Source organism: Botryllus schlosseri, chromosome 2, assembly GCF_051294905.1.
Source record: "Botryllus schlosseri isolate E-star chromosome 2, Bs_hap1, whole genome shotgun sequence".
In the NCBI taxonomy this organism is placed as follows: domain Eukaryota; kingdom Metazoa; phylum Chordata; class Ascidiacea; order Stolidobranchia; family Styelidae; genus Botryllus; species Botryllus schlosseri.
The window spans coordinates 26896246-26919957 of record NC_137237.1 but is presented as its reverse complement, the minus strand read 5'-3'; the positions used below and the strand labels follow the sequence as shown (position 1 = coordinate 26919957).

The 23712-nt window shown below is 39.7% G+C and overlaps 1 protein-coding gene across 1 annotated transcript in view; it reads right to left on the bottom strand.

The window, feature by feature from the left end:
- The window catches only part of LOC145457142 (uncharacterized), a 62377-nt gene that overhangs the window by 20266 nt on the left and 18399 nt on the right, over positions 1 to 23712 (bottom strand). The window contains exons 5-9 of the mRNA XM_080335311.1: positions 17858 to 18007; positions 8790 to 8870; positions 8449 to 8616; positions 7974 to 8175; positions 5535 to 5589 (exon numbers count right to left, since the gene is read on the bottom strand). Coding sequence (XP_080191437.1) covers positions 5535 to 5589; positions 7974 to 8175; positions 8449 to 8616; positions 8790 to 8870; positions 17858 to 18007 — 656 coding nt within the window. The remainder of the gene's footprint in view (positions 1 to 5534; positions 5590 to 7973; positions 8176 to 8448; positions 8617 to 8789; positions 8871 to 17857; positions 18008 to 23712) is intronic.

Below are 23712 nucleotides of genomic sequence, written 5' to 3'. Positions count from 1 at the left end.
TTTACTCCTGCTCAAACGCCCTGCTGTTGACAAGCCTATGCTTCCTTTTCATCGCAGTCTCAGTGAAGCAGTGGTGTCAAATGGCGTTTCGGAAAGCAATTTCAGGGTGTCCACTGTCCACGCACCGAATTGGCAATATGGATGATAACCTAATTTTTAAGCCCAGATAGATCATCACATTTAGGCTATTACAAGTATAGAAGTGGTGATCTCCAATCCATGTTAGTGTTATAAACTTCAAGTGTGAATCTTTAGAAGTAGCCTACAGCTTTTTCGAAAAGTAGAACTGATTGCATAATTTTAGCTGTAATTCGAAGGTGACAACTTTTCAACTTGATAGATGCATATTCCCAACTTACTCAATATAAGTAATGACAGGACAGATGGCAGTTGAAGTAAAACAGAGTTACAAATTTAAAAACTTTTGAGGGTGTCCAACCCGCAGCACTGGACAGTCAAAAAGAGGTCAGTGGTGACGACAAAATGTTGGTGTCAACGTGAGCTGCTGACCAACACCAGGTTGTCAAGTCCACGTATTGGTCATGTGCCCGAGCCAGAGGCGGTGAAAGTAGTTAGCAAGGCCATAATGAAGTAAAAGTAGGGACGCAGAATTTTACTCAAGTACAAGTCTTGTTTTAAAGCAGCCTCAAGCAAAAGTAGTTTGACTGTCTTTTGATACTACTCAAGTGAGTAAGTATTTTTCAGTAGTTCTAATACGCTGCCAATATCAATTTTTAACCTGTTTAACACTACGAAACCTTTCTTTAGATGCCCAAATCAGCCTATACCTTACAATTGTTTCTGCTGTGGAAAAAAATGAGGGGGCCATCTACTTTGATGGGGAGAAAGTGGGAGATATCAACAGATTTCATGAGGCATTTGCGGTGATGCTTTCAGTCCACTGGATATTCGACTGACCGTTTTCGACAAACATCAGAAATTCCCTCACTTTCGTGTTAGGTCTGGCACACTGCCCGTGAAAGAGATGAGTTCTGCTGTTCGCACCAAACCAAATAAAGTTTTGGAATAATGGCGATGTTGTGATTTATGTCGACGTGAATTATGACGATTTAATGTGGATATATTTTGGGTGCATCTAGGTCGTTTGACGAAGATATCCAGATATGGTGAGGTGGTATCTGGATAGGATGATGAGGTGGTTTAGCGATAGGATAGGGGATGAAAATGTCCCTCCTAGCCCACCAACCTCTTGGGGTGGGGAAAAATACCCCCTCATTTTGGTGATTTTTGAAACACCTCTGTAAGGTTGCCACAGTTTTTACAGTGCAGTGACGTAATCTGAAACGACTAAATGCAATGATTTGAGTCTAATAGAATCCTCTAATGATATGGTCATTTCCAGTTAGAGTTAAATTAGCAACAGAGATTATATAGCTGCTATCATTTTACCATCGTGAACACCTTGAAACCTGTATTGGCCGTAACAAAGCATACGAAACACATCACAGGCTATGTACGTTTTGGAATTGACGTTTAAGTGAGGTAGTGATCAGACATGGGGTGATTACTGTATGAATGTAATCGAATCACGTGATTACCAATACGATTACGATTATAACAAAATCTCGAAGTAGTCAAATACAATTACTTGGGAAAGGTAATCACGATTACTCACAATTACATTTATTTTTCTATACTTGGGACTTGAGCCTTGAACGCATATTGGAAGCCATTATAACGATTAAGCTGGTTAAGTCACAATATTTCATGTAGGATACCCAAAAGTGTGTGTCATTTCCAGGGTTGTAACCAAGTCGCAATGCTCCGAGTCACAAGTCAATCTCTGTTTTATAGTTTTGACTCGAGTCAAGTCGAGTCATTTTCAATTCACCACCGAGTCAAGTCCGAGTACAAGTCACCAAGCAGAGGGTCAAGTCCGAGTCATGGTATTGTGACTCGAGTCGAGTCAAAGTCATTGTGTTGACTGCCCAGTTTCCATTTAAAGGCTTGTTAAGTCCACTTTTTGTAATTCTGGTTGGTGATATCGAATGGTTCGCATTTATAATATACTAATTTTCGTCATTTTTAGCAGTTTCTGGACGCATTTTCAAGTACCAGTACCAATAGACGAAATCCCAATAGTGTAATTACTTTACTATTCCTTGAAATTACAATGAAACGTCGGTCTTGATGGTCTGAGTCTCGAGTCATATGACTTGGTTCGAGTCATGCGCAATGACTCGAGTCCAAGTCGAGTCAATACACAAATTGACTCGAGTCGAGTCGAGTCATTTCAGTATTTTGAGAAAATGACTCGAGTCAAGTCGAGTCATCTGAAAAACGTGACTCGAGTCATTACAACTTTGGTCATTTCGTTATTGTGCTTGCGAAACACAAATTTCATCGCACATGTCTGCGCGACTTGTGTACTTGGCTCAACCGTCTTTTACCAAGTTCAGCCCCATCTTCCGCTATAGCCAAATTTGTTCACTCTAGTAGTAAGACTATCTGTATACCGTTTTTCCGAATTTGTTTGCGCAGTAGTAGTCCGCGGCGCACAAGGCCTCAACCAGTGATTATAGTGCCACTCTAATTTTTTATAATTCATAACGATAACCTGACATGCCAGAATGGTTGTGGTTCTTAACCTTTACCAACCTGGGAAACAGTTACGTTAATATGTATCGGAAACTTCACATTTTGGTTGAGTCACCAAAACAATAATCTACCACATTAAACATCTAATCAGTGGCGTGCCGTAAGAGAAGTCAATCTTGGCAAGTCCTCATTTGTCGACAGGACGAGCAAAAGTAAATTGTGTAAACCTACAATGACTATAATAGGAATATAGCCTACCTATCGATATTCACGAATAAGTAAAATTTGAACATTTTTACACTGGAAATCACGATATTTGTATATTTATTGTTGAAAAATCTAGCGCTAAAGGAGAAGTAACGCACAGGTGAAGTACAAGCATGCAAAGCTTTACCTCTCATGACATTGGAATGACACATGGAGAAGTCCATATATCAAAACACCAATGATATCAGATCACCAGGACCCCTGCACAATCCCGAAGAGATGTGAAATTCAGTTTTGTTACGTGCAATGACAGCGCAGAGTAACAATACCGGCGTGAGACACAACAGAACGTGTCCAGCTCATAGTAGGCTAGCAATTCGACAATCGGAGCACAAGTTTTAAATGAACAAGACATCGCAACACCATGAACATTATTCAACATAAAGAATATAATTTTCTTTTAAATTCACATTTATTGGAGGAACAATTGGTGATGTTGCGGTATTCACAGAGATGGATTTAGGAGATTCCTAATTTACACCGGGGATCAACCGATGAAACTCCAAGCATTACTTCTATAACAATACTTGAGTACTTGTCAAACCTGCGTTTCGACTATTCCACCGACAAGATAGCCGAATGGTGAAGCGTCGGGCGGGGTATAGGTCGTGGGTTCGATCCCTGACCGATTTGGACCAAAGAATTGTTATCCATGACTCCCCCGCTTGGCACTCAGCAGTGACGGGGTAGCATGGACTGGTGGTGCAAGACTTACACCTTGTCCAGCGGCATACCCAGTCAGTATTCAGTATGCACATATGCACAGATCGTGTACATGCAGGATCGTAATTGCCGTTGCCCAAACTTCCCTATACTGGGTGATCTCGAAGGGAGCTTAAAATTAATTCGTGAAGTAAAATAAATTATAGAGTACTTTTTTGAAACTTTTTGCAGCTTTTACAAAATAAATTCTCGCTGCGCGCAATTTACAGTTCCCAATTAATTAGCTATCCCTCCCCAAAAAACACGCATGATTTAACGAAATGGGCGACGGCCATTACCCCGCCACGTCGCACCAAGACGTATGAAGTTTTAGGCCACGTAACATGCAACTCGGAGAAGTATCCTATGCCAGAACGATCGGCAGAGAGAAACCCTTTGCTGAAAAGGACTGCCCATATGCTTACCGAAAACTTCGATATAAATACATCTATGTTTAATAGTTCATAGGGGCCTAAATGGCTGGCGTCGAATGTTCCTGTCCTATCAATCTGAACCCAAAAAAACACTGAATAACAGTGAAGAAATCCCAATTTGAAGTCGTGTGCGTTTTTTAGTTTGATACGTTTGGGCTATTTCAATATCTTTTGCCATCGTAGCAGACATGAGGTCACAAAATATCGTCATGTTACGAAGTCGTTATACCAACGGGTCCGCCCGAATATATTTAATTATATCATTTAGCGCCCCTATCTCTAAAACAACACATCACTCATCTATATCGGTAAATCTGATCACGTGAGCAGAAAGAGGATAAAAATATTGATAGCAATATATATGAAATTCCCCATTAGAATGACCGATTCAATCATGAATTATAGAAAATGATCGCGCTTGGTGCGATTAGCGATATAAGCAGACTCACTAACCAATTGGTACAACAAATCTCGCTGACCAGTAGTGATGAAAAGGTCCGGTCTGATGGGGGGGGGGGGGGGTATCTGGGGGGAGAAGCCCTCCATAAGTATGCTTTATCGCATCTGTTGGGAGCCCGAGACTAACTTCTTTGGGGGGGGGAGGCTGACGAAGTGCTGTTTAGGCCCTGATAACATGAATCGGTGTATATGCCAAACACACCAAGGACAGAAATGTACAACGACCTATTCCTATTCTTCTTGTACCTTCGGAGAAATATACGGAATTACTTCAAATTCCAACCGTATTGAATAAATGTCTCTTTTTTTGGTCTTCATAAAATAGACGAATAAATATACGAATAAATATTATGACCATGAACTATATTTCCTCATTACAGAAGCTGAACAATCCGACAATATTATTTCGCGACTTCCCCCGTATCAAATATGAATGAGAATGTGATCTGCGGCAGTGAGTCATTGTGCATCGAAATCGCACGTGATTGTCGAATATCGATCATAGTATTAGGCATTGACATGATTTACTGTTAACTGAACCAACTTGATCATTTCCAAAAATCCATGTCGCGCCCGACATCGGAACGTCATAATTGATTATACAGATTTAATGATATTTAAATCAGTGGTCGCCGGCTCAAAACGGGCTGCGGGCCACTCTTCAAATTTAGTAGCGGCCGCGTGCGGCCACCACGTTTAAAAACTTTACGTCAGTACAACGCCGTGCTACTTAACATAGGCGATGGGCAGGGTGACCACAAAAGAAGAAATATACAAATACAACTAAAAATCATTTTAATCAATTTCATTTTATTTTGAACTCTGAGCTGCGCACGATACCTGGAACGATTTTTAGTGACTAAGGAATCAATATTGGGGCTAGTGAGTTACGTTACCAGCTGAAAGACCATCTCCACGCAAAGCTTGATCTTGTGGGGAAGCCCTAAGCCGTTTTCCAAGCGTCTCGGTCTTGGAAGTGTTTGGACCATTTCACGTCAAGGCAATTAATAATATTCGTAACATTGTTGTTTCTAACAGGGTGTATATGACAATTGATCGACCATGAAGTGGAAGGATATGTCTCTATTCTAAATTTTAGCGAAATCAACTCACCTGTTATGGAATTTGTAGTCGAGGAGCCGACAGCCATCACGATTTTGTCGAAATGCTAAAATGAGATAAAATATACAATACAACTATAAGAGGGGTGGCAAATTACAGCCCGCGGGCCGCATGCGGCCCGCAACACCGTTCTGTGTGGCCCGCGAGAGTCTAAAGAAACTTATTAAAAATATTGCTAAAATGCGTACCCTACTTATAATCGAATTAATGCAGGGACTTGATTGAACATTCTCTTAGTATATTTCACCATGATAACTCTAAGACAGTGGTTTTCAAACTGAGGGGCACGTTTAAGCTGAGCTCAACTGATTTTTTTTTCGCGCTTCGCGCGACTTACATCCAATTCATGATTATTGCTCCGCATTTAGTCTGAATTTCATATCTAAAAATATCTCATTCACAGTCGTAACCTTCCATGCCATCAAACTATCCGTTAGGTTTGCTAGCATCCTGGTTGCATTTGTGATATGACGATAAGGGGGCGAAATCTTTCACCATCATAAGGGGGGAGGGGGGCGTGTCTTAAAAATTTTGTGAACCATTGTTCCAAGGTAAATACTTCCTATATTATATTTTATGTTTAACTTCTGGCGCGACAGTCAGATCTCAGGGACCACGCAGTTCGATAGGTTTCAACTGCTAAACAACACAGAATTCCTAAATTAGATTGATATAATGCGGTTCACGAGTGTGATTTCAGATTGGCCTCTCCAGTTTTAGTTATTTCAGGTATGAGCTTAAGAAAAAAAAACGATTCGCCCGTGTCTTAGGTAGATTCGTTTTCTGTATGCGTAGAATTAGGGTATTTATATTTTAGCTACACATAGTATAGCAGCCTGTTTGAAGCTAACATGGTTTTGATGCTGTCAGCATTGTGTGTCCAGGAACTGAACGAAAGTGGATTTAGTAAATCTATGAGCAGATCGCTGCTCACAGATCTACATTTCAATCCTGTTCTAAGAATTGGGACAACCGACTGTCATCACTATAGTTTTGACAAATTGGTTATTGAGGTCGACATGCCTATAAAATCTCACCACTGTTTCTGACGCGTGTACGATATCATCAAAGCAATGTTGGGTTTCTTTTAAATTAGCATATATACCATCTCCATATGGTCCCTATATAATCAAATACTAATATTGCGTTTTGGTTTATAATCCCAATTTATACAGTGCGGCCCGCCAATGAATTCAGATGTTGAATGCGGCCAGCGAGCTCAAACGTTTGGCCACCCCTGAACTATAAGATACATTCAGTAAAAGACGTCTGCCTCTTAAGAGTTTTGTTCTGCCGGCTCTTAACATATTGTGTATTATCTGAAACCGTTCATGCGTTCGAAGCGAGTTGTAAGAAGGAAAAAATAATAATTTTCGCTCTTCTTGTCCCTAAATTGTATTTATTTTTAGCGATATAGGTTCGAAATCCCAGTTTGCTGGCTGGGTTTACCATTCAAATAATATATAGTCACTCATGTCTGCGTCACATGATTCCAACTGCTGTTTCAAATCAGCAGTGGGTGCTCGTTCTGACAGTGGAGATTGCGGAAGTAAAGTGTGGCGCTGGAAATCACAATGCGTAGAATGGTTGAGTGCCAATGAAAATTGGTGACGTCACTTTAAATGTTCGAATCTTAATAATTCAAAACGATGATATGAGTGAAACAGGTCCAACTAGTTTTATCCAATTATCAATTGTTCGATGCTCATGTTTGGGTGCAGATGGCGTTTAGCTGTTCAGACTCCAAAAATAACAGGTCTGATAATAATTTGACGACGTAAGTAATAAATTGAATCCACTACGATCTCATCTGACGTGTGAATATATTCGTTGTCCCTAACCAAATTATATAGTCCTATATTAGGAAAAGGTTAAAATATGTGTACGTTATCAGTAAACTATCGTGACAATGGCAGGTCATGCATGGCACACGAGTTATAGATGCTTTGATAACATTGTAAGTGTTAATTGTCGGACTCGAATGAATTAGGGCTGTTGCACGAACTGGTCATTCATATAAAACGCAAGCGCTTCATAATAATTCCATCGACATGACATTTTACTCGTAGTATTTGGACAGTGACAAAGCTATTTTTGATTATAGCATGTCTCTGTGATTCGATGCAAGTCCAGAATCAGCTGTCTATCCAAATGATGTGTAAACCGGATACAGATTTCATTTATGCCCCACACGATCGAAAAAAATCCTGAAGAACTGTGGTATGTTCGACGACCTTTTATATAAAAGAACATTTGGTAGAGTATGAGATTGCGATTTTTTCAACTTGAGTAGCATGATCAACTTAGTCTAGCTTTGTTTCGATTGTTTGTCCAATAATTATGATATTGATCAGCGAGGTGACACCGACCGTTATGAATTATAATGATTACAACTAATTTGAAGTACGCTGCACCCGAACACCGACTCACATTGTAATTGTGTAACTTCCAACTCAGTGCCGAGATCATTTGAAATCGTCCGCATTTTTTTCAGCTCATCTCCTTTCAACATATCATCTTCTCCGGTGTATATCAATGTGACATTCTTTAAATTAGAGTTGTTTACGAGAGATGAAATCTCATCGAATGAAGCACAACATCCATTGCTGAATATGCATCTGATATATTTGATCTGTGATGGGAGATAAATAATTAGTAGTAATGTTGCGAATCATAGTGACGCTTGTCGCTATTGTTGGTATTTTCATCGTGGGCAATAATTTGTTACGAGATACTTTAGACGTGCGTATTTACTAGAAACCGCCAAATCTGTAACTAAGGTAGATAGTTTCGGGTGAATTAATGGGAATGAGACTAGCAATGTACGACCAATTTCAATGAAAAAGGCGCAAACGATGTGGAATATGCACTTTCATAACTTGTGAAACCAGATGAAAAATACTACCTTGTTTTGCTGACAAGCCTCAACTATCATTCCGGAATGATCATCTTTCCCAAGATAAAACATTGCATGGATATTGATAAAAACAGAAAATTTCATTCCGCCTTCCAAAATTCTCTTGTAATCATCGGCAGATGTCTGGCCATTCACAGCAATATTCAGGAGCGGAGCCTAAAATTGACAAAGAGAGATCATTCAATATGAGATACGAAAACATCACCGAAACAATTATTCCTGAACATGAACAGAGTCACCGAAGCGATTATCGGATCTGATGCCCAAGGAAATGACAAGAAACTACAAAAAGTATTTGAGAGCATCTAAAATCAAATGAAGAATCCAACCTGAATCTTCTTCGAGAAATTTTCAATCAAAGACCAATCGATAACTTCTTCTTCTGTGCAATCAAGCAATATATTGCTTATCTGAACGCAATAGTGATTCCACTTAATCGTGACATTGATCATCAAATGAAATCGTACTTGATACAATTGCAATAGTTATTGGTTAGAAACGCTTCCGTCTTTCAATATCCGAACACAGAATAGGTTTGATTTGCATTCCTGTTTATCTATTCGTGTTGCAATCGACATATTAATATGCTATGTGGGATAGTAAAATTTCTTCCGGTCCATATTTTCACAAAGATACCTCCTCGAAAATCTTAGAGCGAGAATGGAGTATTCCTGCTTTATCCTCACGAATGAATATCACTAACCAGCTAAATGAAAAAAAAATGGCAGAACATCTAGGAGTCGTTTCTGGGCTTTTCAAGGTTGCCGATAACGAATATCACATTAGTTACGCCAAATTTTCACTAGTTTGGAAGATGCGTATACCCCACAAGCCCAAATACTGTATTCACCCCCTAAGTATTTCACTTAGTAGGAAGTAAATCGTAGCCTTTTACCTTTATACTGCACATAAGAGGTTTATTGACTACGAAGAATCCCATGTGGTCCTCACTTATTCAATCAATATGAACAAGACCTGATGCAAGATTTTTGTTAGTCAAAAAAGAAGTTTGTATGCCTAAAATGGTACTTATGCACAGCGGAAATTCATGTTCTCTTGTACTAATTGGTTATTTTACCAATATGAAAGTGGAGTAAAAGCTTTCCAATTTGTCAATGACTAACTAAACTAGAATAATGATATGCGTCTCATCCCTTTAGACTTGTAAATGGGCAATTTTCTGCTGAGAAAACAATTAGCATCACGAAGCTTCAAGCTGGTATCTTTGATGGACATTGGATTCGAATGAGGATGAGAGATTCAAATTATATATTGAGATCGGAGCTCATCGCACGTAATTCCTCCTAGGATATTGCAAACAAACTTTTTGTAAGAGCACAAAGCACCTAACTACAAACAGTTGGTCCGAAAGTTGGTATCTGCATATGGAAAACTTGGAGCAAACATGAGCATGAGCATGGAAGTTCACGTCCTGTTCAGATATGTTTCCTGATCATCTTGGAAATTAGAGTGAAGAGCAAGATGGAAGGTTCCACGAAGACATCAAAACAACAAAACAAAGTATTCAGAACAGATGAGATGAGCGTATTATGACAGACTATTGCTGGGACCTTTCGCGAGATTGCACTAAATTGCTTACAAGCGAAAATCGTACAAGAAATAATTTTGTTTCAAGATAAATTATCAATATTATAATCCAGCTGATTATTTTGAATTTACATATTATTTTGACATAAAACTTATTGAATAATTACAGCGTTATTTAAGTATCTAGGTTGATACTGATGATTGGGGTTTTATTATGTACATTATATCCGTGAAATTGTTCAATTATGATACATTTAATACCCCTAAATATAATGATGATGGTGTATTTTGATTTAAAACAGTCTTCACTGTGTAAAAATAACAAGTAGATTGACTTTCTGAATTTTATAATACCACTAAGCTTTTTTCTACTATAGTCCATAGAGCGAAAAGATGAGATGTTAGGGAAAAATGCCCCATGAGTTATCTCCAAAATCAAAGCCAATTTGAAAAAAAACTAATGTCATGTTCGGAATCAGTGCTTTTCAGAACCCCCAAAACCACCTTTACTTTATCTGCTTAGAAATATATGTAGACTAGTGTATTGAGTAATATACGCTGTATCCAACGCCGGATATGTAACGATGTCGTTTGTGGTACGACAAGGCAGTTGTTGATTTTTTTTTATTGATTGGCGATTATAACGCAAGTGGTTTTTTTCGCCATATCAAAAAAATCTTTTTATCTTCTAGGGATGTGCATTACATTACATTACAAAATTTAATGTCAAATGTATGGCTTCGTAGCGAGAACAAATTCCATAACGTTTGGAAAAATCAGCGCGTCAACCAACAAGTTCATTACGATGGGAACGATATTCTTCTATCGACACGTGCTCATGAGGACTCTTCTCTGGTGTATATAATTGCGACATGTCAATAAATAATGGCTGACACTCTCTTCTTGACGGCCCGTTGAGCAATTTTCCCCAATCTGTTATTTCCAATTTGAATAGGTGCACTTGTAATCCGCAATGTCTGGTTTGCAGTCGGAACAAAATCACTTGATACCTCTTCGGTAGTTCATTAACGTCTGCTCTGTGGCAAACGGTTGGAAAACATTCCTTATATCCAGGGTTGCCATACCGTCCTTATTTCTAAGATTTGTCCTTATTTTCGCCTTGCGTCCTTATTTTGTCTTATTTTCAACCACTACAGAACTTCGATCGTCTTCCTTTGGTATATGTGTTGCATATTGTTCTCAAATTATGCTTTTGCGTCGAGATTTTATGACATCATAAATGAAAGGAACTCTCGTGACGTAGACACTACAAGATTTGACTTCCAAGTAATGAGATAGCTGGGGCAGTGAGTGGTAATATAGCAGTCTCGTCTGGACCAAACTACCACAGCGGACGTCATTTTAGCAGTAAACAGCAGTACCAGGTTCCTGCTATTTGGTCCACAGCAGAATAAGCTCAAGCTGTGGGGAAGGCAGCATTTATTGTGTAGTAAAAAAGGCGCAGTGCAGTCTACAAATTGGTTAAACAGTAGTGAAATATAAATCATTGATAAATTTATCTAAATCAGGAGCCGGCCACCTTTTGTGTGCGGCGTGCCGGAATGTCAAAAAATGTCAATTTTTTACCAGCTTGCGTGCCAAACATTAAATTTATTATTATTTAACGTCGCAAGCAAGGATTACCACCAACAGTTTGTCAACGGCATCCGTTACGCCAGTGATTCTTGAATTATTGGTCGAGACGGGAATAACTTTTGGTCGCTACCGCATCTGACCTATCGCTTACATGTACGTAATATTTACATAATTTATTTTAAGTCACGCAATGATCGATCTTCCGTGGTTGATTTGGTCGTATCCAAGTCTACTGTATTTGGTACCATATCCAATAAGTGACAGGCCAATCAGTGTTGTTACGATTATATGGTCTGAGCATGATGAAAAATGTGCCCCCCTGTATCATTCAAGTCGGTTTGGTGTCACATTAAGGTTGGTCTGACACTAAATTTGTCTTGAAATGTCGCGGTAAAGCGGTATAGATTGCTCCAGATATATTGGAATCGCTTGCACATCAGATGAAACTAATAGAATATCTCCTTTCGAGAGGCGAACACGATTCCAAATTCGCATTTGAAGAGCTTTTTGGAGGTATACAGAACTTCAATATACAATTTAATAGCATATTAATATTGAAATGAACCGGAATATTCTCGGCTGAAACAAGTCAGGGATAATCGTCAGCAATAAGTAGAGAGTTGGAAAGAACATTGCATATCAACAATCGTATCACAAAATATGACGTCACCAACATGAAATTTCGAATGAGAGAGCGTTCACGTTTCAAGAAATCGCGCGAAGCGCGGTAAAAAATTTCAAGAGAAATAAAACCTGCCTTAGAAGACTCTATTTTATGTTGATTTACGAAATAATTTTGAATCGCCTACGATATTTGTACATTTTGGAAACTTCTGTTTCACTTTTTGCAAAAACATGCTCCCAATTTGGCGTGCCATGAAAAATCATCTCGCGTGCCACAAATGGCAAGCGTGCCGGGGTTTGCCGACCCCTGATCTAAATTATATTGCACTTGCGCGTATAGTTTTAGCTACTAATAAGGGTAAATCTGATTAGTTAAAATGACCAGGCGTAAAAGCGTTTTTCGTGACGATTATGAGAGAGAATTCAAAAGCGGGAGGGGGGGGCACTCCGCACATTGCAATATCTGCAATTGTGACATTAACCCGGATGCTTTAGGAAAGACCGATATTTCAACTCACATTGGTACCCCAAAACACAAGAAGTGTGTCAAAATGATTAATTTGAGCCAGTCGATGAATAATATTTCCACAAGTCGATCAGCACCAACGACCACAGACTACAAGGCAGCTGCTGCAGATGGTACCTGGGCATTCCATACTGTCAAACACCAGCAATCATTCCTCGCCAACTACCGCACATCGTAATTGTTCAAAGCAATATTCCCCAATTCCAACATCGCAAATAAGTTATCTTCGGCCTGGACCAAGTTTGGTTTATCACCCTATAAGGGGGGCGGTGCAAGACCAATGTTTTCTTTTTTTCGGGTAGGGGGGCCTACCAAGTGCTGTTTCGGTCCTGAGTAAAGGTAAACCTAGACCTGAGCTGTCGTGAGATCCATAAAGCACTTTCTAATAACAAGGAGTTGCTGGAGCAGATTGTTTCTGGCGAAAAGTATGGAATGTGATATGCCACGGCTCGTATAAATACGAAGTATGTACAAAAACACTTTTCATGCTAATCTAATTGTTTCGACTGTCCATATTTTTGGGTCCATGTCGATGGCAACTCTGGGTATGTATCTATATGTATATTGCATATATGTGTGAATGGGCATGCGCATACCAATATCCAATACAATATATCTTATGGTTTTTCTGGAAGCCCTTTGATGGAGCTTTGTCTAGTCCCCCACACGGTGATACCAACACTAGGCTGTAAGTATGCCATTTCCATTCACATTTATACCATGCTTGATGAGTTATATTGTGGTAGATGCTGACGCACCTGATCCGCCAACACATGAAGTAGCAGTTGGGAGCTGCATTTGCTAGTTGTTTTGTGGGCAACATTTCCAATCATATCAAGGAAAATTTGCATTCATTCCTAGTTCACCAATTGTCCATTCGTTATCTCATTATTGAAATGGGAATTTGTATTGTTGTCTGACGATATGTAAGCCTACTGCAATAAATTATGGAGTCTTGTAGGCTATGTATTGTAGCAGTATAAACATTAAAAAATCATTCGAAATTCATCATTTATATCTCTACGAACAGCTCACTCAATTCCAGGCCCAAAGTTAGCAATGATGCAGCGAAGATTTATGTACTTTTACACTAAATTTGAGAAGAGCAAAGCTAAACAATACTCGGACATCTGTGATAATGGAGAAGAGAATAAAACTAGTTGAGCAAGGTCTCAAAGTTAATCATTTTAGAACAGGGGTTGGCAAACTGCGGCTCTTTCAGCCTTTGATTGCGGCTCTTTAATTATTGCACAGTACATGCGTTTCGCCATTATGCTAGAAAGGTTTAACCAGATTATAAATTGATGCTTTTTATCGCGTAACGTTATGCATATTGTCTTCGTGTTGTTTCTTTCGTTAGGGTTCACGCAAGACTCGAAAAATTTAGGGGGAAATGGAACTATACATGGCTATAAATTGGCAATTGAACTCTCGAATCGAGCCTGGTCATCAATCAATGACAAATCATTGTGTTCAACAATGAACTTGATAATTAATGCGCCAGCGGAGATCACAATCCTTTCCGGGGTAGCAATGGTTCATACAACTCTTCCATTTGTACTGTATAGGCTAGCAATAACGGCAGAGTTTGGCCAAGTAAATGTCGTCGAGATTTACCGAGCTGAAAGATTCCTTAAATTCTCATCAGCACTTGAAGGAACTGTTCCGCACTGCTTAGACGTCATATTGGCCTGATTTCAAACACCTTGCAGCCCACGATCCAGTTGGAGACGCATCTTATCACTACAAAATAATAAACTTCATTCGATAGCTTACAGGTCATTGTGACGTCATAAATTTGTATTTTTGAACTTTTGTGTCGTGGCTCTTTTCAAAGTATGATTTCTGATATGCGGCTCGCGCATAAAGCAGGTCTGCCCACCCATGTTTAGAAGATGCAGGACCAGAGCCGTAACAGCACTTCGTCAGCCTCCCCCCCCCAAAAAAAAACGTTGGTCTTGGGCCCCCCATAGAGTGATAAACCGAACTTCTGGGGGGCGCAGCCGGTATGCAGTTTACCGCTGCTAACCATCTATATAGGGTGTCCGTTTAGTGACTACGATTTCTCGTCTGACCGCACGGAGCGCGAAAAAAATGTATAATTCATGATTGAATCGGTCAATATCATCGAGAATTTCATATATATTGCTACCAACTTTTATCCTCTCTCTGCTCACGTAATCAGATTTACTGGTAGAGCGGAGTGAGGTGTGTTTCAAAAAGTAGGACCACTCAATAATAATAACTAAACATCTCCGGGCGTATACCTGTTGGCAGGAACGAAACAGCACTTCGTCAGGCCCCAAAAAAGTACTTGGGTCGTGGGCTCCCATAGGGGGATAAACCGACTCCCCCTCTCATCACGTTGTTCGATTTTACAGCGACATCAGTTGCACTCTTTAATGAGCACGCGCGAAGCGCCAAAATTTTCGATGATTCATAATAAAATCGGTCAATAAGATCTGGAATTGCATATATATTGCAATCAATTTCTTGTCCTCTCTGCTCGCGTAATCAGATTTACCGGTAGAGCTGACTGAGGTGTCTTGGAAACTGTAGGGCCCGTAAATAATAATTAAACATCTTCCGACGGGCGGACCCGTTGGTATGAGTCAGTTACATGATGTTATTTCGTAACCTCAGCAATATCAAAAAATGTAGAATCGCATTAACGTACTAAACTAAAAGACGCACACGATTCAAAATTGGTATTTCTTCACCGGCATATAATTTTTCCGTGCGGGGTAATATTTGTCTTGTGAGGTTCAGATTGCAAAGACAGGAACATTCGTCGCCAGTCATTTAGGCGCCTATGGACAATTAAACCTATATGTATCAGCATAAGTGCAGTCCTTTTCGGCCAAGGTTTTCTCGATGCCGATCGTTCTGGCACACCTCTTGGAGTCGCATGTTACATGGCCTAAAACTTTATATCTTGGTGCGTCGTGGCGCGGTAATGGCCGACGCCGATATGCCTATTTCTATAAATCTTGCGTATATATGTTCTTGGATGAAGAGTACCCAATAATGAAGATATTTGGAAACTTGAAATCGCGCGGAGCGCAAAATTTTTTTGAAAAAGCTGCGTAAATTTTCAAAAAATACTCTATAATTTATGCTAATTCACGAAATAATTTTGGGCCCCCTTCGAGCTCGGGCCCCCCCAATTGGGGGTTTGGGGTGCGGCAGTTACGGTGCTGTGCAGGACAACATGAATTTTACAATCGCCCAGCAGTTGTTCCCAACCGGAGACACATGCGCGATTACCGTAACCAGTTAACTGATCTGGGATATGTATCGAAAATTATATTGCGCGTTGTTGCGACTCATTTTTAACTGTGGATAACCAATGATGGGGTCACAAACGTGACGTGAAAGAACACTTTCGCTAAGTTTTTAGGGTTACCGCTCACGCGGTATCGACTCACAATACGTTTTATGTTACAGTCATAGGCGATTGTCTTGCCTACTGTTGTGGTTGTGTGTCTTGGGTACTGAAACAAGCAAATAGCTGCTCCGTAATGACAAAAGTCAAAAGGAAATACGACGATAGTTTAGGGTAGTGGGGAATGAAGACTCGGAATAAATCTGAAGTGGGCAATGAAGACAAAAAGGTTGGGAACCACTGCCTCGCCGAATCAAGAGTCAAAACATGTATTTGTACATCTCATTCTATACTGTGCTGCAAATTTATAAAATTAAACTTAGCCTACTTACGGCCGCATTGCACATTTGACCTCATTTTTAAATGTCACAAAGCAGTAGTATGTTTTGGAATGTAATGAAATGCAATGCATACAAGAATATCCAAGGACGCTCGTTAGAAAAATATCTCAAGATCGTGCTTTGTCGTGTAGATTTTTCGCTGGGAGTCGATACCACATGAGTGTGTTCAAATGCTTCTGCTTCAAGTAATTCATCAAATAATGCTTCATTTGTCTTGTCTGAATTGCTAGATAGTACACTGCGCCGGCATAGCGATTGTCACAACGATATCATGAGGTCCTTGAAAGGTATACCCAATGCGCAAGATCTTCTTCTCAACTTCGAAAGCACTGCTCTATGCTAAATTAGGACACAATATGAATACAATAGTGATTTTATTTTGGTCAATGTTCTTGAAGAAATTAGTAGTAAGTAAGAGAGTAAGTAAGTCCTCAGTGTGGATTAAGTATCTTCAAGAGCCTACATCCATCAAGAGCATAATCTTCATCATTTAACATGCCACATCTCTAGGCAGTGGTGTCTTTAATAATCAGAATCGCAGTTGCACTCTTTCGTTGAATACTCTGCGAAAGGGTGCTGAGCATCTACCAGAAACTTCCTTGGCGTTCCGTTCTGGTCATCGTCAGCAAATTTCACCAACTCAATCTGACCCCTTACCGCTTTGACCTCGCTACAGCGACGGAGTAGATGGTCAATCGTCGCAATTTACGGATTAAGCGCACTTACAGGCGAACTCGGCCGAGCCCGCCGGCAAATTCAGATTTTAAACGGATTTGAGACCGTCAGAGCCTGGCAACTTAGGCAATTCATTGACTGACCTTAAGCCAGGTCTAAATGGAAATAAATTTTCAAACACACCCTCAATTTCAGGCAAATATTCCGTCAGCCTGAAAGTATTGAATGTAAACATGGAATGGCAACGACCGATTTTTTTTTGCTTCGTTCAATTGAAGCTGCAATTGCGGCAGCGACTGTAGGGTTTGAAATCTGCATTGTTCAGAACAATGGGATGACCACTAAAACAATGACCATAACAAAGAACAATTGCAGCTCTCCGATTGTTTGGAAAATCGCGATAGTTCAGGCTTTGGGGGTGAATTCGGGTGGTTCCAGCGTCCTGATGATATTTTAATTTATATTTTCAGAATCACTGCGACGATAGCTTTCGACTAAGACAGGTTTCAGTAATTTCCGCTTCCTGGACGGCTACTTAATGGATTGTCAGAGATCCTACAGTCGCCGCCGCGAAACAATCCATAATAAACCGTCGTTGCCGTTGCCATTCCATGTTTACATTCGATACTGACACTGAATCTGATCAATGGTTAATCCACACCAGAAGCTATAAATATTAAGCGAAATATATCAGTCACTGACCTTTCCCAATTTGGTCTTCGATAACTCCGACAAATTCCCGTGCGTGGCATATAGATATTCAGGAAATTGAATACCATTTGCTTCGAAAAGAATTTCCAAATATACCGCTTGAGGAAGGTTGGCACACGATTTGAATACTAGCGTAGAATCCTGTGAAAAGCAAGTATCCTTAGTTACGTCACAATCACCCCCACAACAAACTTGTTATTGCAGATTGAATTAGAACGTCTACTCTACGCCGGGGCTTCAAACCACCCCTTAAAAGACGAACTTATTCAAGAGTGGCGAGATAGCGCGTTGGTATAATCCAATCAGCTACAACATCAATGGGATGGGAGTTCCAGTCCGACCGAGGTGGACTCCAGAATTCCTACCAAAGTGTTGGAGTTTTATCCAGGCGTCTCCTTGCCATCTCATCCGCGTAAGGAAGCGATGTCTTACAAAAGCCTAGACGTGTGCCGTGCTACAAGTCGGCGGTTACGGAATTAAAAATAAAGAATATCGGCCTGCTGCCTGTAAATGACCATTGTAGTCGACAAACACCATGAATACCATAAACAAGAACGACAACAGACTTATTTGGAGCAGTAATAACATAGTTCAGTGCTTTTCAGCCTTTTTGAGCACCATCCGCACATTATTGAAAAAAAAAATTCATCCGCACAATTCAACCAAAAATTGTTTTACACAAAGAAAATGAAGATACGTAGCAACGTTTTATTCTTACGTACAACAAGTAGGCTACGGGTCAGCTCTTTTCCTAGTTTTGATTTCAAATATGGTACACCAAAACCTCTTTCAGCCAAATAAGCGTTGGCATTATTTGTGAACCTCTTCTAGTGCTTGGACGGCCAGGTCTTTAGAAAATAACCATCCAGCACTCCTATCCAAAATACAGCGTATGTTTCGCAAGTGAAAAATGTTTGCTGGAAGCAATGACACAAAGGTCTCGGACTCTCGGAGACGTCAGTTCGTCGAAGGGTTGCAGATCCCACATGTATGTTTTAATGCATTTGCATGATGGCATGGCAAATAAGCTCCAAAACTATCAAGGAGAATGGGCTATTAGACTTATAACACTGTGCGGCATTAATTTTAAGGTTACTGAAGTATTGACGGTCCTTAGTGTACTTTTTGATGCTGAATCCAAAACTGTTATCCGTTTTCTTCAATCAGGTCCAGAGTTTTGGCCAATTGCATTTGAATTCACAAAAACTGCAGCTTTCAGCGTTATGCGATTAAGATGTATGACGTCATGAAAAGGATGTAGCAATGATGTTTTGATGAAAAGTTTAGAAAATATTTCAATTATGACGAACACCATTCCCTATAGCAGTGGTTCTCAAAGTGGGGGGTGCGAAAGCATGTTAAGGGGGCGAGAAGCCGCTGTTACCTAAATTTTTCTCGCGCTTAGCGCGATTTATCCACAGCTCATGGTATTTCTAGTGTCTATTGTATATTGTCCGAATTTCATAATTTAGAATTCTCTCATCAATAGCGATAACCTTCAACGCCATCAAACTATCCGTTGGGATTGCTAGCAATCTGATTTCTCTCTGTAATATTTTGTAATATCACGAGAACGGATCGCGAAATTTTCCACCATAAAAATGGGAACGTGTCTAAAAACGTTTGAGAACCACTGCCCTATAGTATACTGTAAAGACGTTTAAGGATTTATATCAGCTTTGGGCATAGGCCACAGATCTGTGAACTGATCAAAGGCGAAGGTTTCACTGCACACATGGGTGCAGTAGAAAATGACCATGAGCAGCTTTTCGAGTAGTTATTTAAAATTCCCATGAAAGCATAGAAGCCGTGATTACGAAGCACAGGTCAAAGAGGTGCTTGAAAGCTTTCAATCCCTTGGAACCCTGATGATGTCTGTGAAAATGCACGTTCTGAGTTCTCGTTAGGATTACTTTCCATTCAACTGTGGTGATTACAGCGAACAACAAGGAGAGAGATTCCACCAAGACCTTCGCCAGATGGAAGACGGGTATCAAGGACAGGAACGTAAACATGTTTGCAGATAACCGTTGGTGCTTAAAGAGAGATCCGCACATAACTCCAAACATGGAAGATAATCTTTGTAGCGACATTTATTGTCAGCGTAAATTATTTGTGTCTTATATTGATATTGTATTTATCGTCGGAATATCAGTGTCAGTTTCTTATATCATCTGGTTCCGCACAACGCTTTCTTAGTTAAGCTATTTTGAACACTGCGTTTTCATTTCACACTTTCCACATTGATGTTGGCAAGGATTTCGCATTTAAAACGCATTTGTGATGTTAAGTGTTTACTTATCTATAATGTAACATATTAACTTCTGCCTTCTTCTGTTAATTTGAGCGCCATTGAACTAAATTCTGATTTCTTGGTTAGTTTTAAGTGCGTTTATTTCAACATTGTTATTATATTTTAGTAGTATTTAAAACGGCTGTCATTGTAAAACCTTGAATTCAAATAAAAATACCATCTTGCAAAAATTGTCAACATGCATGACCAATTAGCCTGCCACAGAAATTAGTTTCTTTGTGTAGAATAATGACCAAAAGCTAGCATATTTGAATATGCCGTGGAGAAAAAACGTTACCTGATTGAGTAAAATTGGTTGCATTTTTGAGTACAGCGCAAAAAATTGATCCAAAAACGGTTAAAACATCTTTGACCTTTAAAAATTAATTTTCAAACGCGGAACAGTGTAATACGCTGCTTCAATTTGTGTTCGGTTTCCTTTTCAATTTCCTATTTTCTGTCTCACAAGTAAATGTGAAGAGAAAAGAAAGTCACGATACCGCGTGCTCGACTCGTTAGCTCAAGCTAACTTGAAAGTTCATAGCAGTTCAATAACCTTAAACAGTGATTCTTAAACGTTTTACACCGCGACAAAAATTTGAGTTTTATTGGCATCTCACGGTTTTTGTCTTGTTTTGATTCTGTCAACTGATGTTTTCCGCCCCTGATTCTCAATGTGAACTCAAATTTGCAGTATCACGTTTTTTTAGTATTGAAAATTTCTCTATTTCACGCATTTTCGTCTTTTTCGTATTGATTAAGTAAAGAGTAATTAAGCAAACTTAGTCACATCAGAACAGTAATTCCAAACCGAGGGAATTTTGAAATTTTTAGGGGGGAACGGGGCCTACGATATTTACGGCCTTGTCCGGTACATTTCACTTGCAAGAGCTAACAGGCCGATGCTCACGAAACAGAAATTCGCGATTACTCTTGACGTAATAATGGGCGAAAGTTTTGATAGGACGATTACTCTCAACGTGACAATCGGCGATTGTCTCGATTTCGCTTCTCATACCGGACTCTTCGCATTTTAAAGCGAGTTTTCGAGTTGAAGGTTGATAGCTATGTTTTAAGATGTCAATTTACCGTCTTATACTATTAGACAGGCTACAGTAATGCGATTTAAATACTCTGTAGCTGACCCCTCAAGTTTGAGTTGATGTTTTTGAGCTTTGAGCTAGATAAATGCTCCAGGGACGATATTCCGTATATAGTGGAAAACGTTTAGCTGTTGTTTTGACCGGCTTACAGCGTGACGTAGGATACCGCTATGCAGTGGTTTAATAATTCTTTATGGTGCGTATTATGTATATGGTGAAGAATTGGTGGTCAGCTTCATGTGGCCTTTCTTCCAGTTAATTTTGACTGGTTGTATATACTTGATGACTCAGGTTTAGGGTAAGGTAAAATAATTGATAATGGTCAATAAATGCTGTGCTTATGGTTGCATGGCTGGATATTTGATAACTAAACAAAACGTTTCAATTTCCATTTGAGGATTTGGAGTTACAAAAAATGGATATCTTTCGTGAATGGACGTGATTGGAAGCCAACGAAGAATTATGTGATTTGTGCGTTGCACTTCGAAGCAAAGTACATTAAAGACTGTGGCTTTCGAAAAAATAACTGCTCTTGGATAGAAAACCAGTTCATACCATCCGATCGGATCATGACCTGCAACGGCCTTCATTGATTCCGACTATGACCCCTTGCAGAAAACCACCGAAGAGAAGGATATTTCAGAATGATCAGTTAAAAGATTTTGAGCTGTCTGATAAAATGAGCAGTTTATAAGATTTGACCGAGTCCCACACTACAGAAAGCTATGCCATGTACAAAAGAGGGTAATCAATGTGTAATTTTCCACGGTATGGAATTCAATGATGACTAGGTGCATGTGACGTGGCACATTATTCAACTTACCGAAATATCTCAAAAATGTATGAGACAAATCCGAGCGAGACAATCCGAGCACGATTTACTGGAAGAACTTTTCGAGCCAGGAAATTTGTCTTTCCTCCATTCTCATTCGCCGTTTATTGTTCAGGTGTATCATCACCCAGCGGATTTATTGCATGGAGCAATCTTCACAAAATCAGGGAATGTCATGATAATGATTCAAATTTGTGGAAAGCGCCAAAAGTGATATGCCTCGTTACTACATCCAAGCAGAATGTCAACTTAGCTCTTGCTCCATTCTATGAGTCGACTATTGAAGCTTGCAAAAGTTACTTGCCTCTCACGGAAGATATATGGCTTCATTCTTGAACCTGATTAATGCTTGGTTGACGATTCTCATGCTATAGGCAAATGTGTGGGGGGAGGTTTCTGGTTAGTTCAACAGAAGTTACCGATTCTGAAAAGATAATTCTGCTCTGTTCCATCCTAAAATATGACATCAAGCTCAACTAATTTTTACCATTTCAAAAAAGTCATTGAAGAAGTGGCTATTGAAATTACCGAATCATTTCTATCTCCTTACAGTGAGAAGGTGTCTGTAGTTGACTGGGTAACTTGGAAAGCAAGTTGACGCTAATTCGACTTACTCGAGATCGTGGGGGACTGCTTACTCCCGCAGAACCACTTGCCGAGTTTGTTTCATACAGATTTTTGATCCTAGACTGTTCTGATAAAATCATCTGCCCTCACCCTAAGTCGCAGTGAATAAGTTTTGCGTCGTTTCGTTTTTTATTTTTATTTTATTTATTTTTTGGTGGGGGGCTTGAAGGCTTTGCACTTTGCATGTTATGATCATCGAGATCAAGCTTTGAAATTGACGACAAAATCATTGCGAATATATATATTTCAATAACAAGCAGAAGCTAGTTAATGCCTCTGTCAGAAAAATGCTTTAAAAACGGACTTTAAAACAACGACAGTTGAGCAAGACGCAGCTGGCATACTTCGGTGATGCATTTCGTTCTCATTACCGGTACTTGTGGTCGTAGCTTGTATGCTGCAAGTTTGTTTTTGATACAAGTTGGTTATTGCAAGGAGTTTCTAATATGACATGTGTACCAATTCTTCTTCACGTGCTTGACTTGATTTTACCATGCAATAAAATGGTTTACATGAGTATGTCGGTGTTTTCTCACTACTTAGCCTACTTCTGCAATCGGTGGATAACTGCGTCTCTTGTCACTTTCTGACGGTAAGGTACTAATTTGAACTGTTGTACGAATACATACAGCTTATCTGAGGCGAGGCGTCTGGTAGCGTGAAGCGAAATCGCGCATAATCGCGAATTTCTGTTTTGTGAGCATCGGCCTGTTAGCTCTTGCAAGCGTAATGTACCAGATAAGGCCGTGAATATCGTAGGCCCCGGGGGGAAGTTTGCTTTAGAATTGCAACGGATTTACCAAATGTTTCGTCTTCAAGCTGTCAATCAAGTAGTCTTCTGGTTATGTTCCTTATGGCTGTTTTTTTTTCGGAAGTATTTTCAAATGCTATTTGAAATCTCTAGTGAAAAACATTTCAACGTCACCGATTCAAGTCAAAGAGATAACAAGTGAACTAGCTTTATTTTATTGAACACCTACCCAGGGTTGTA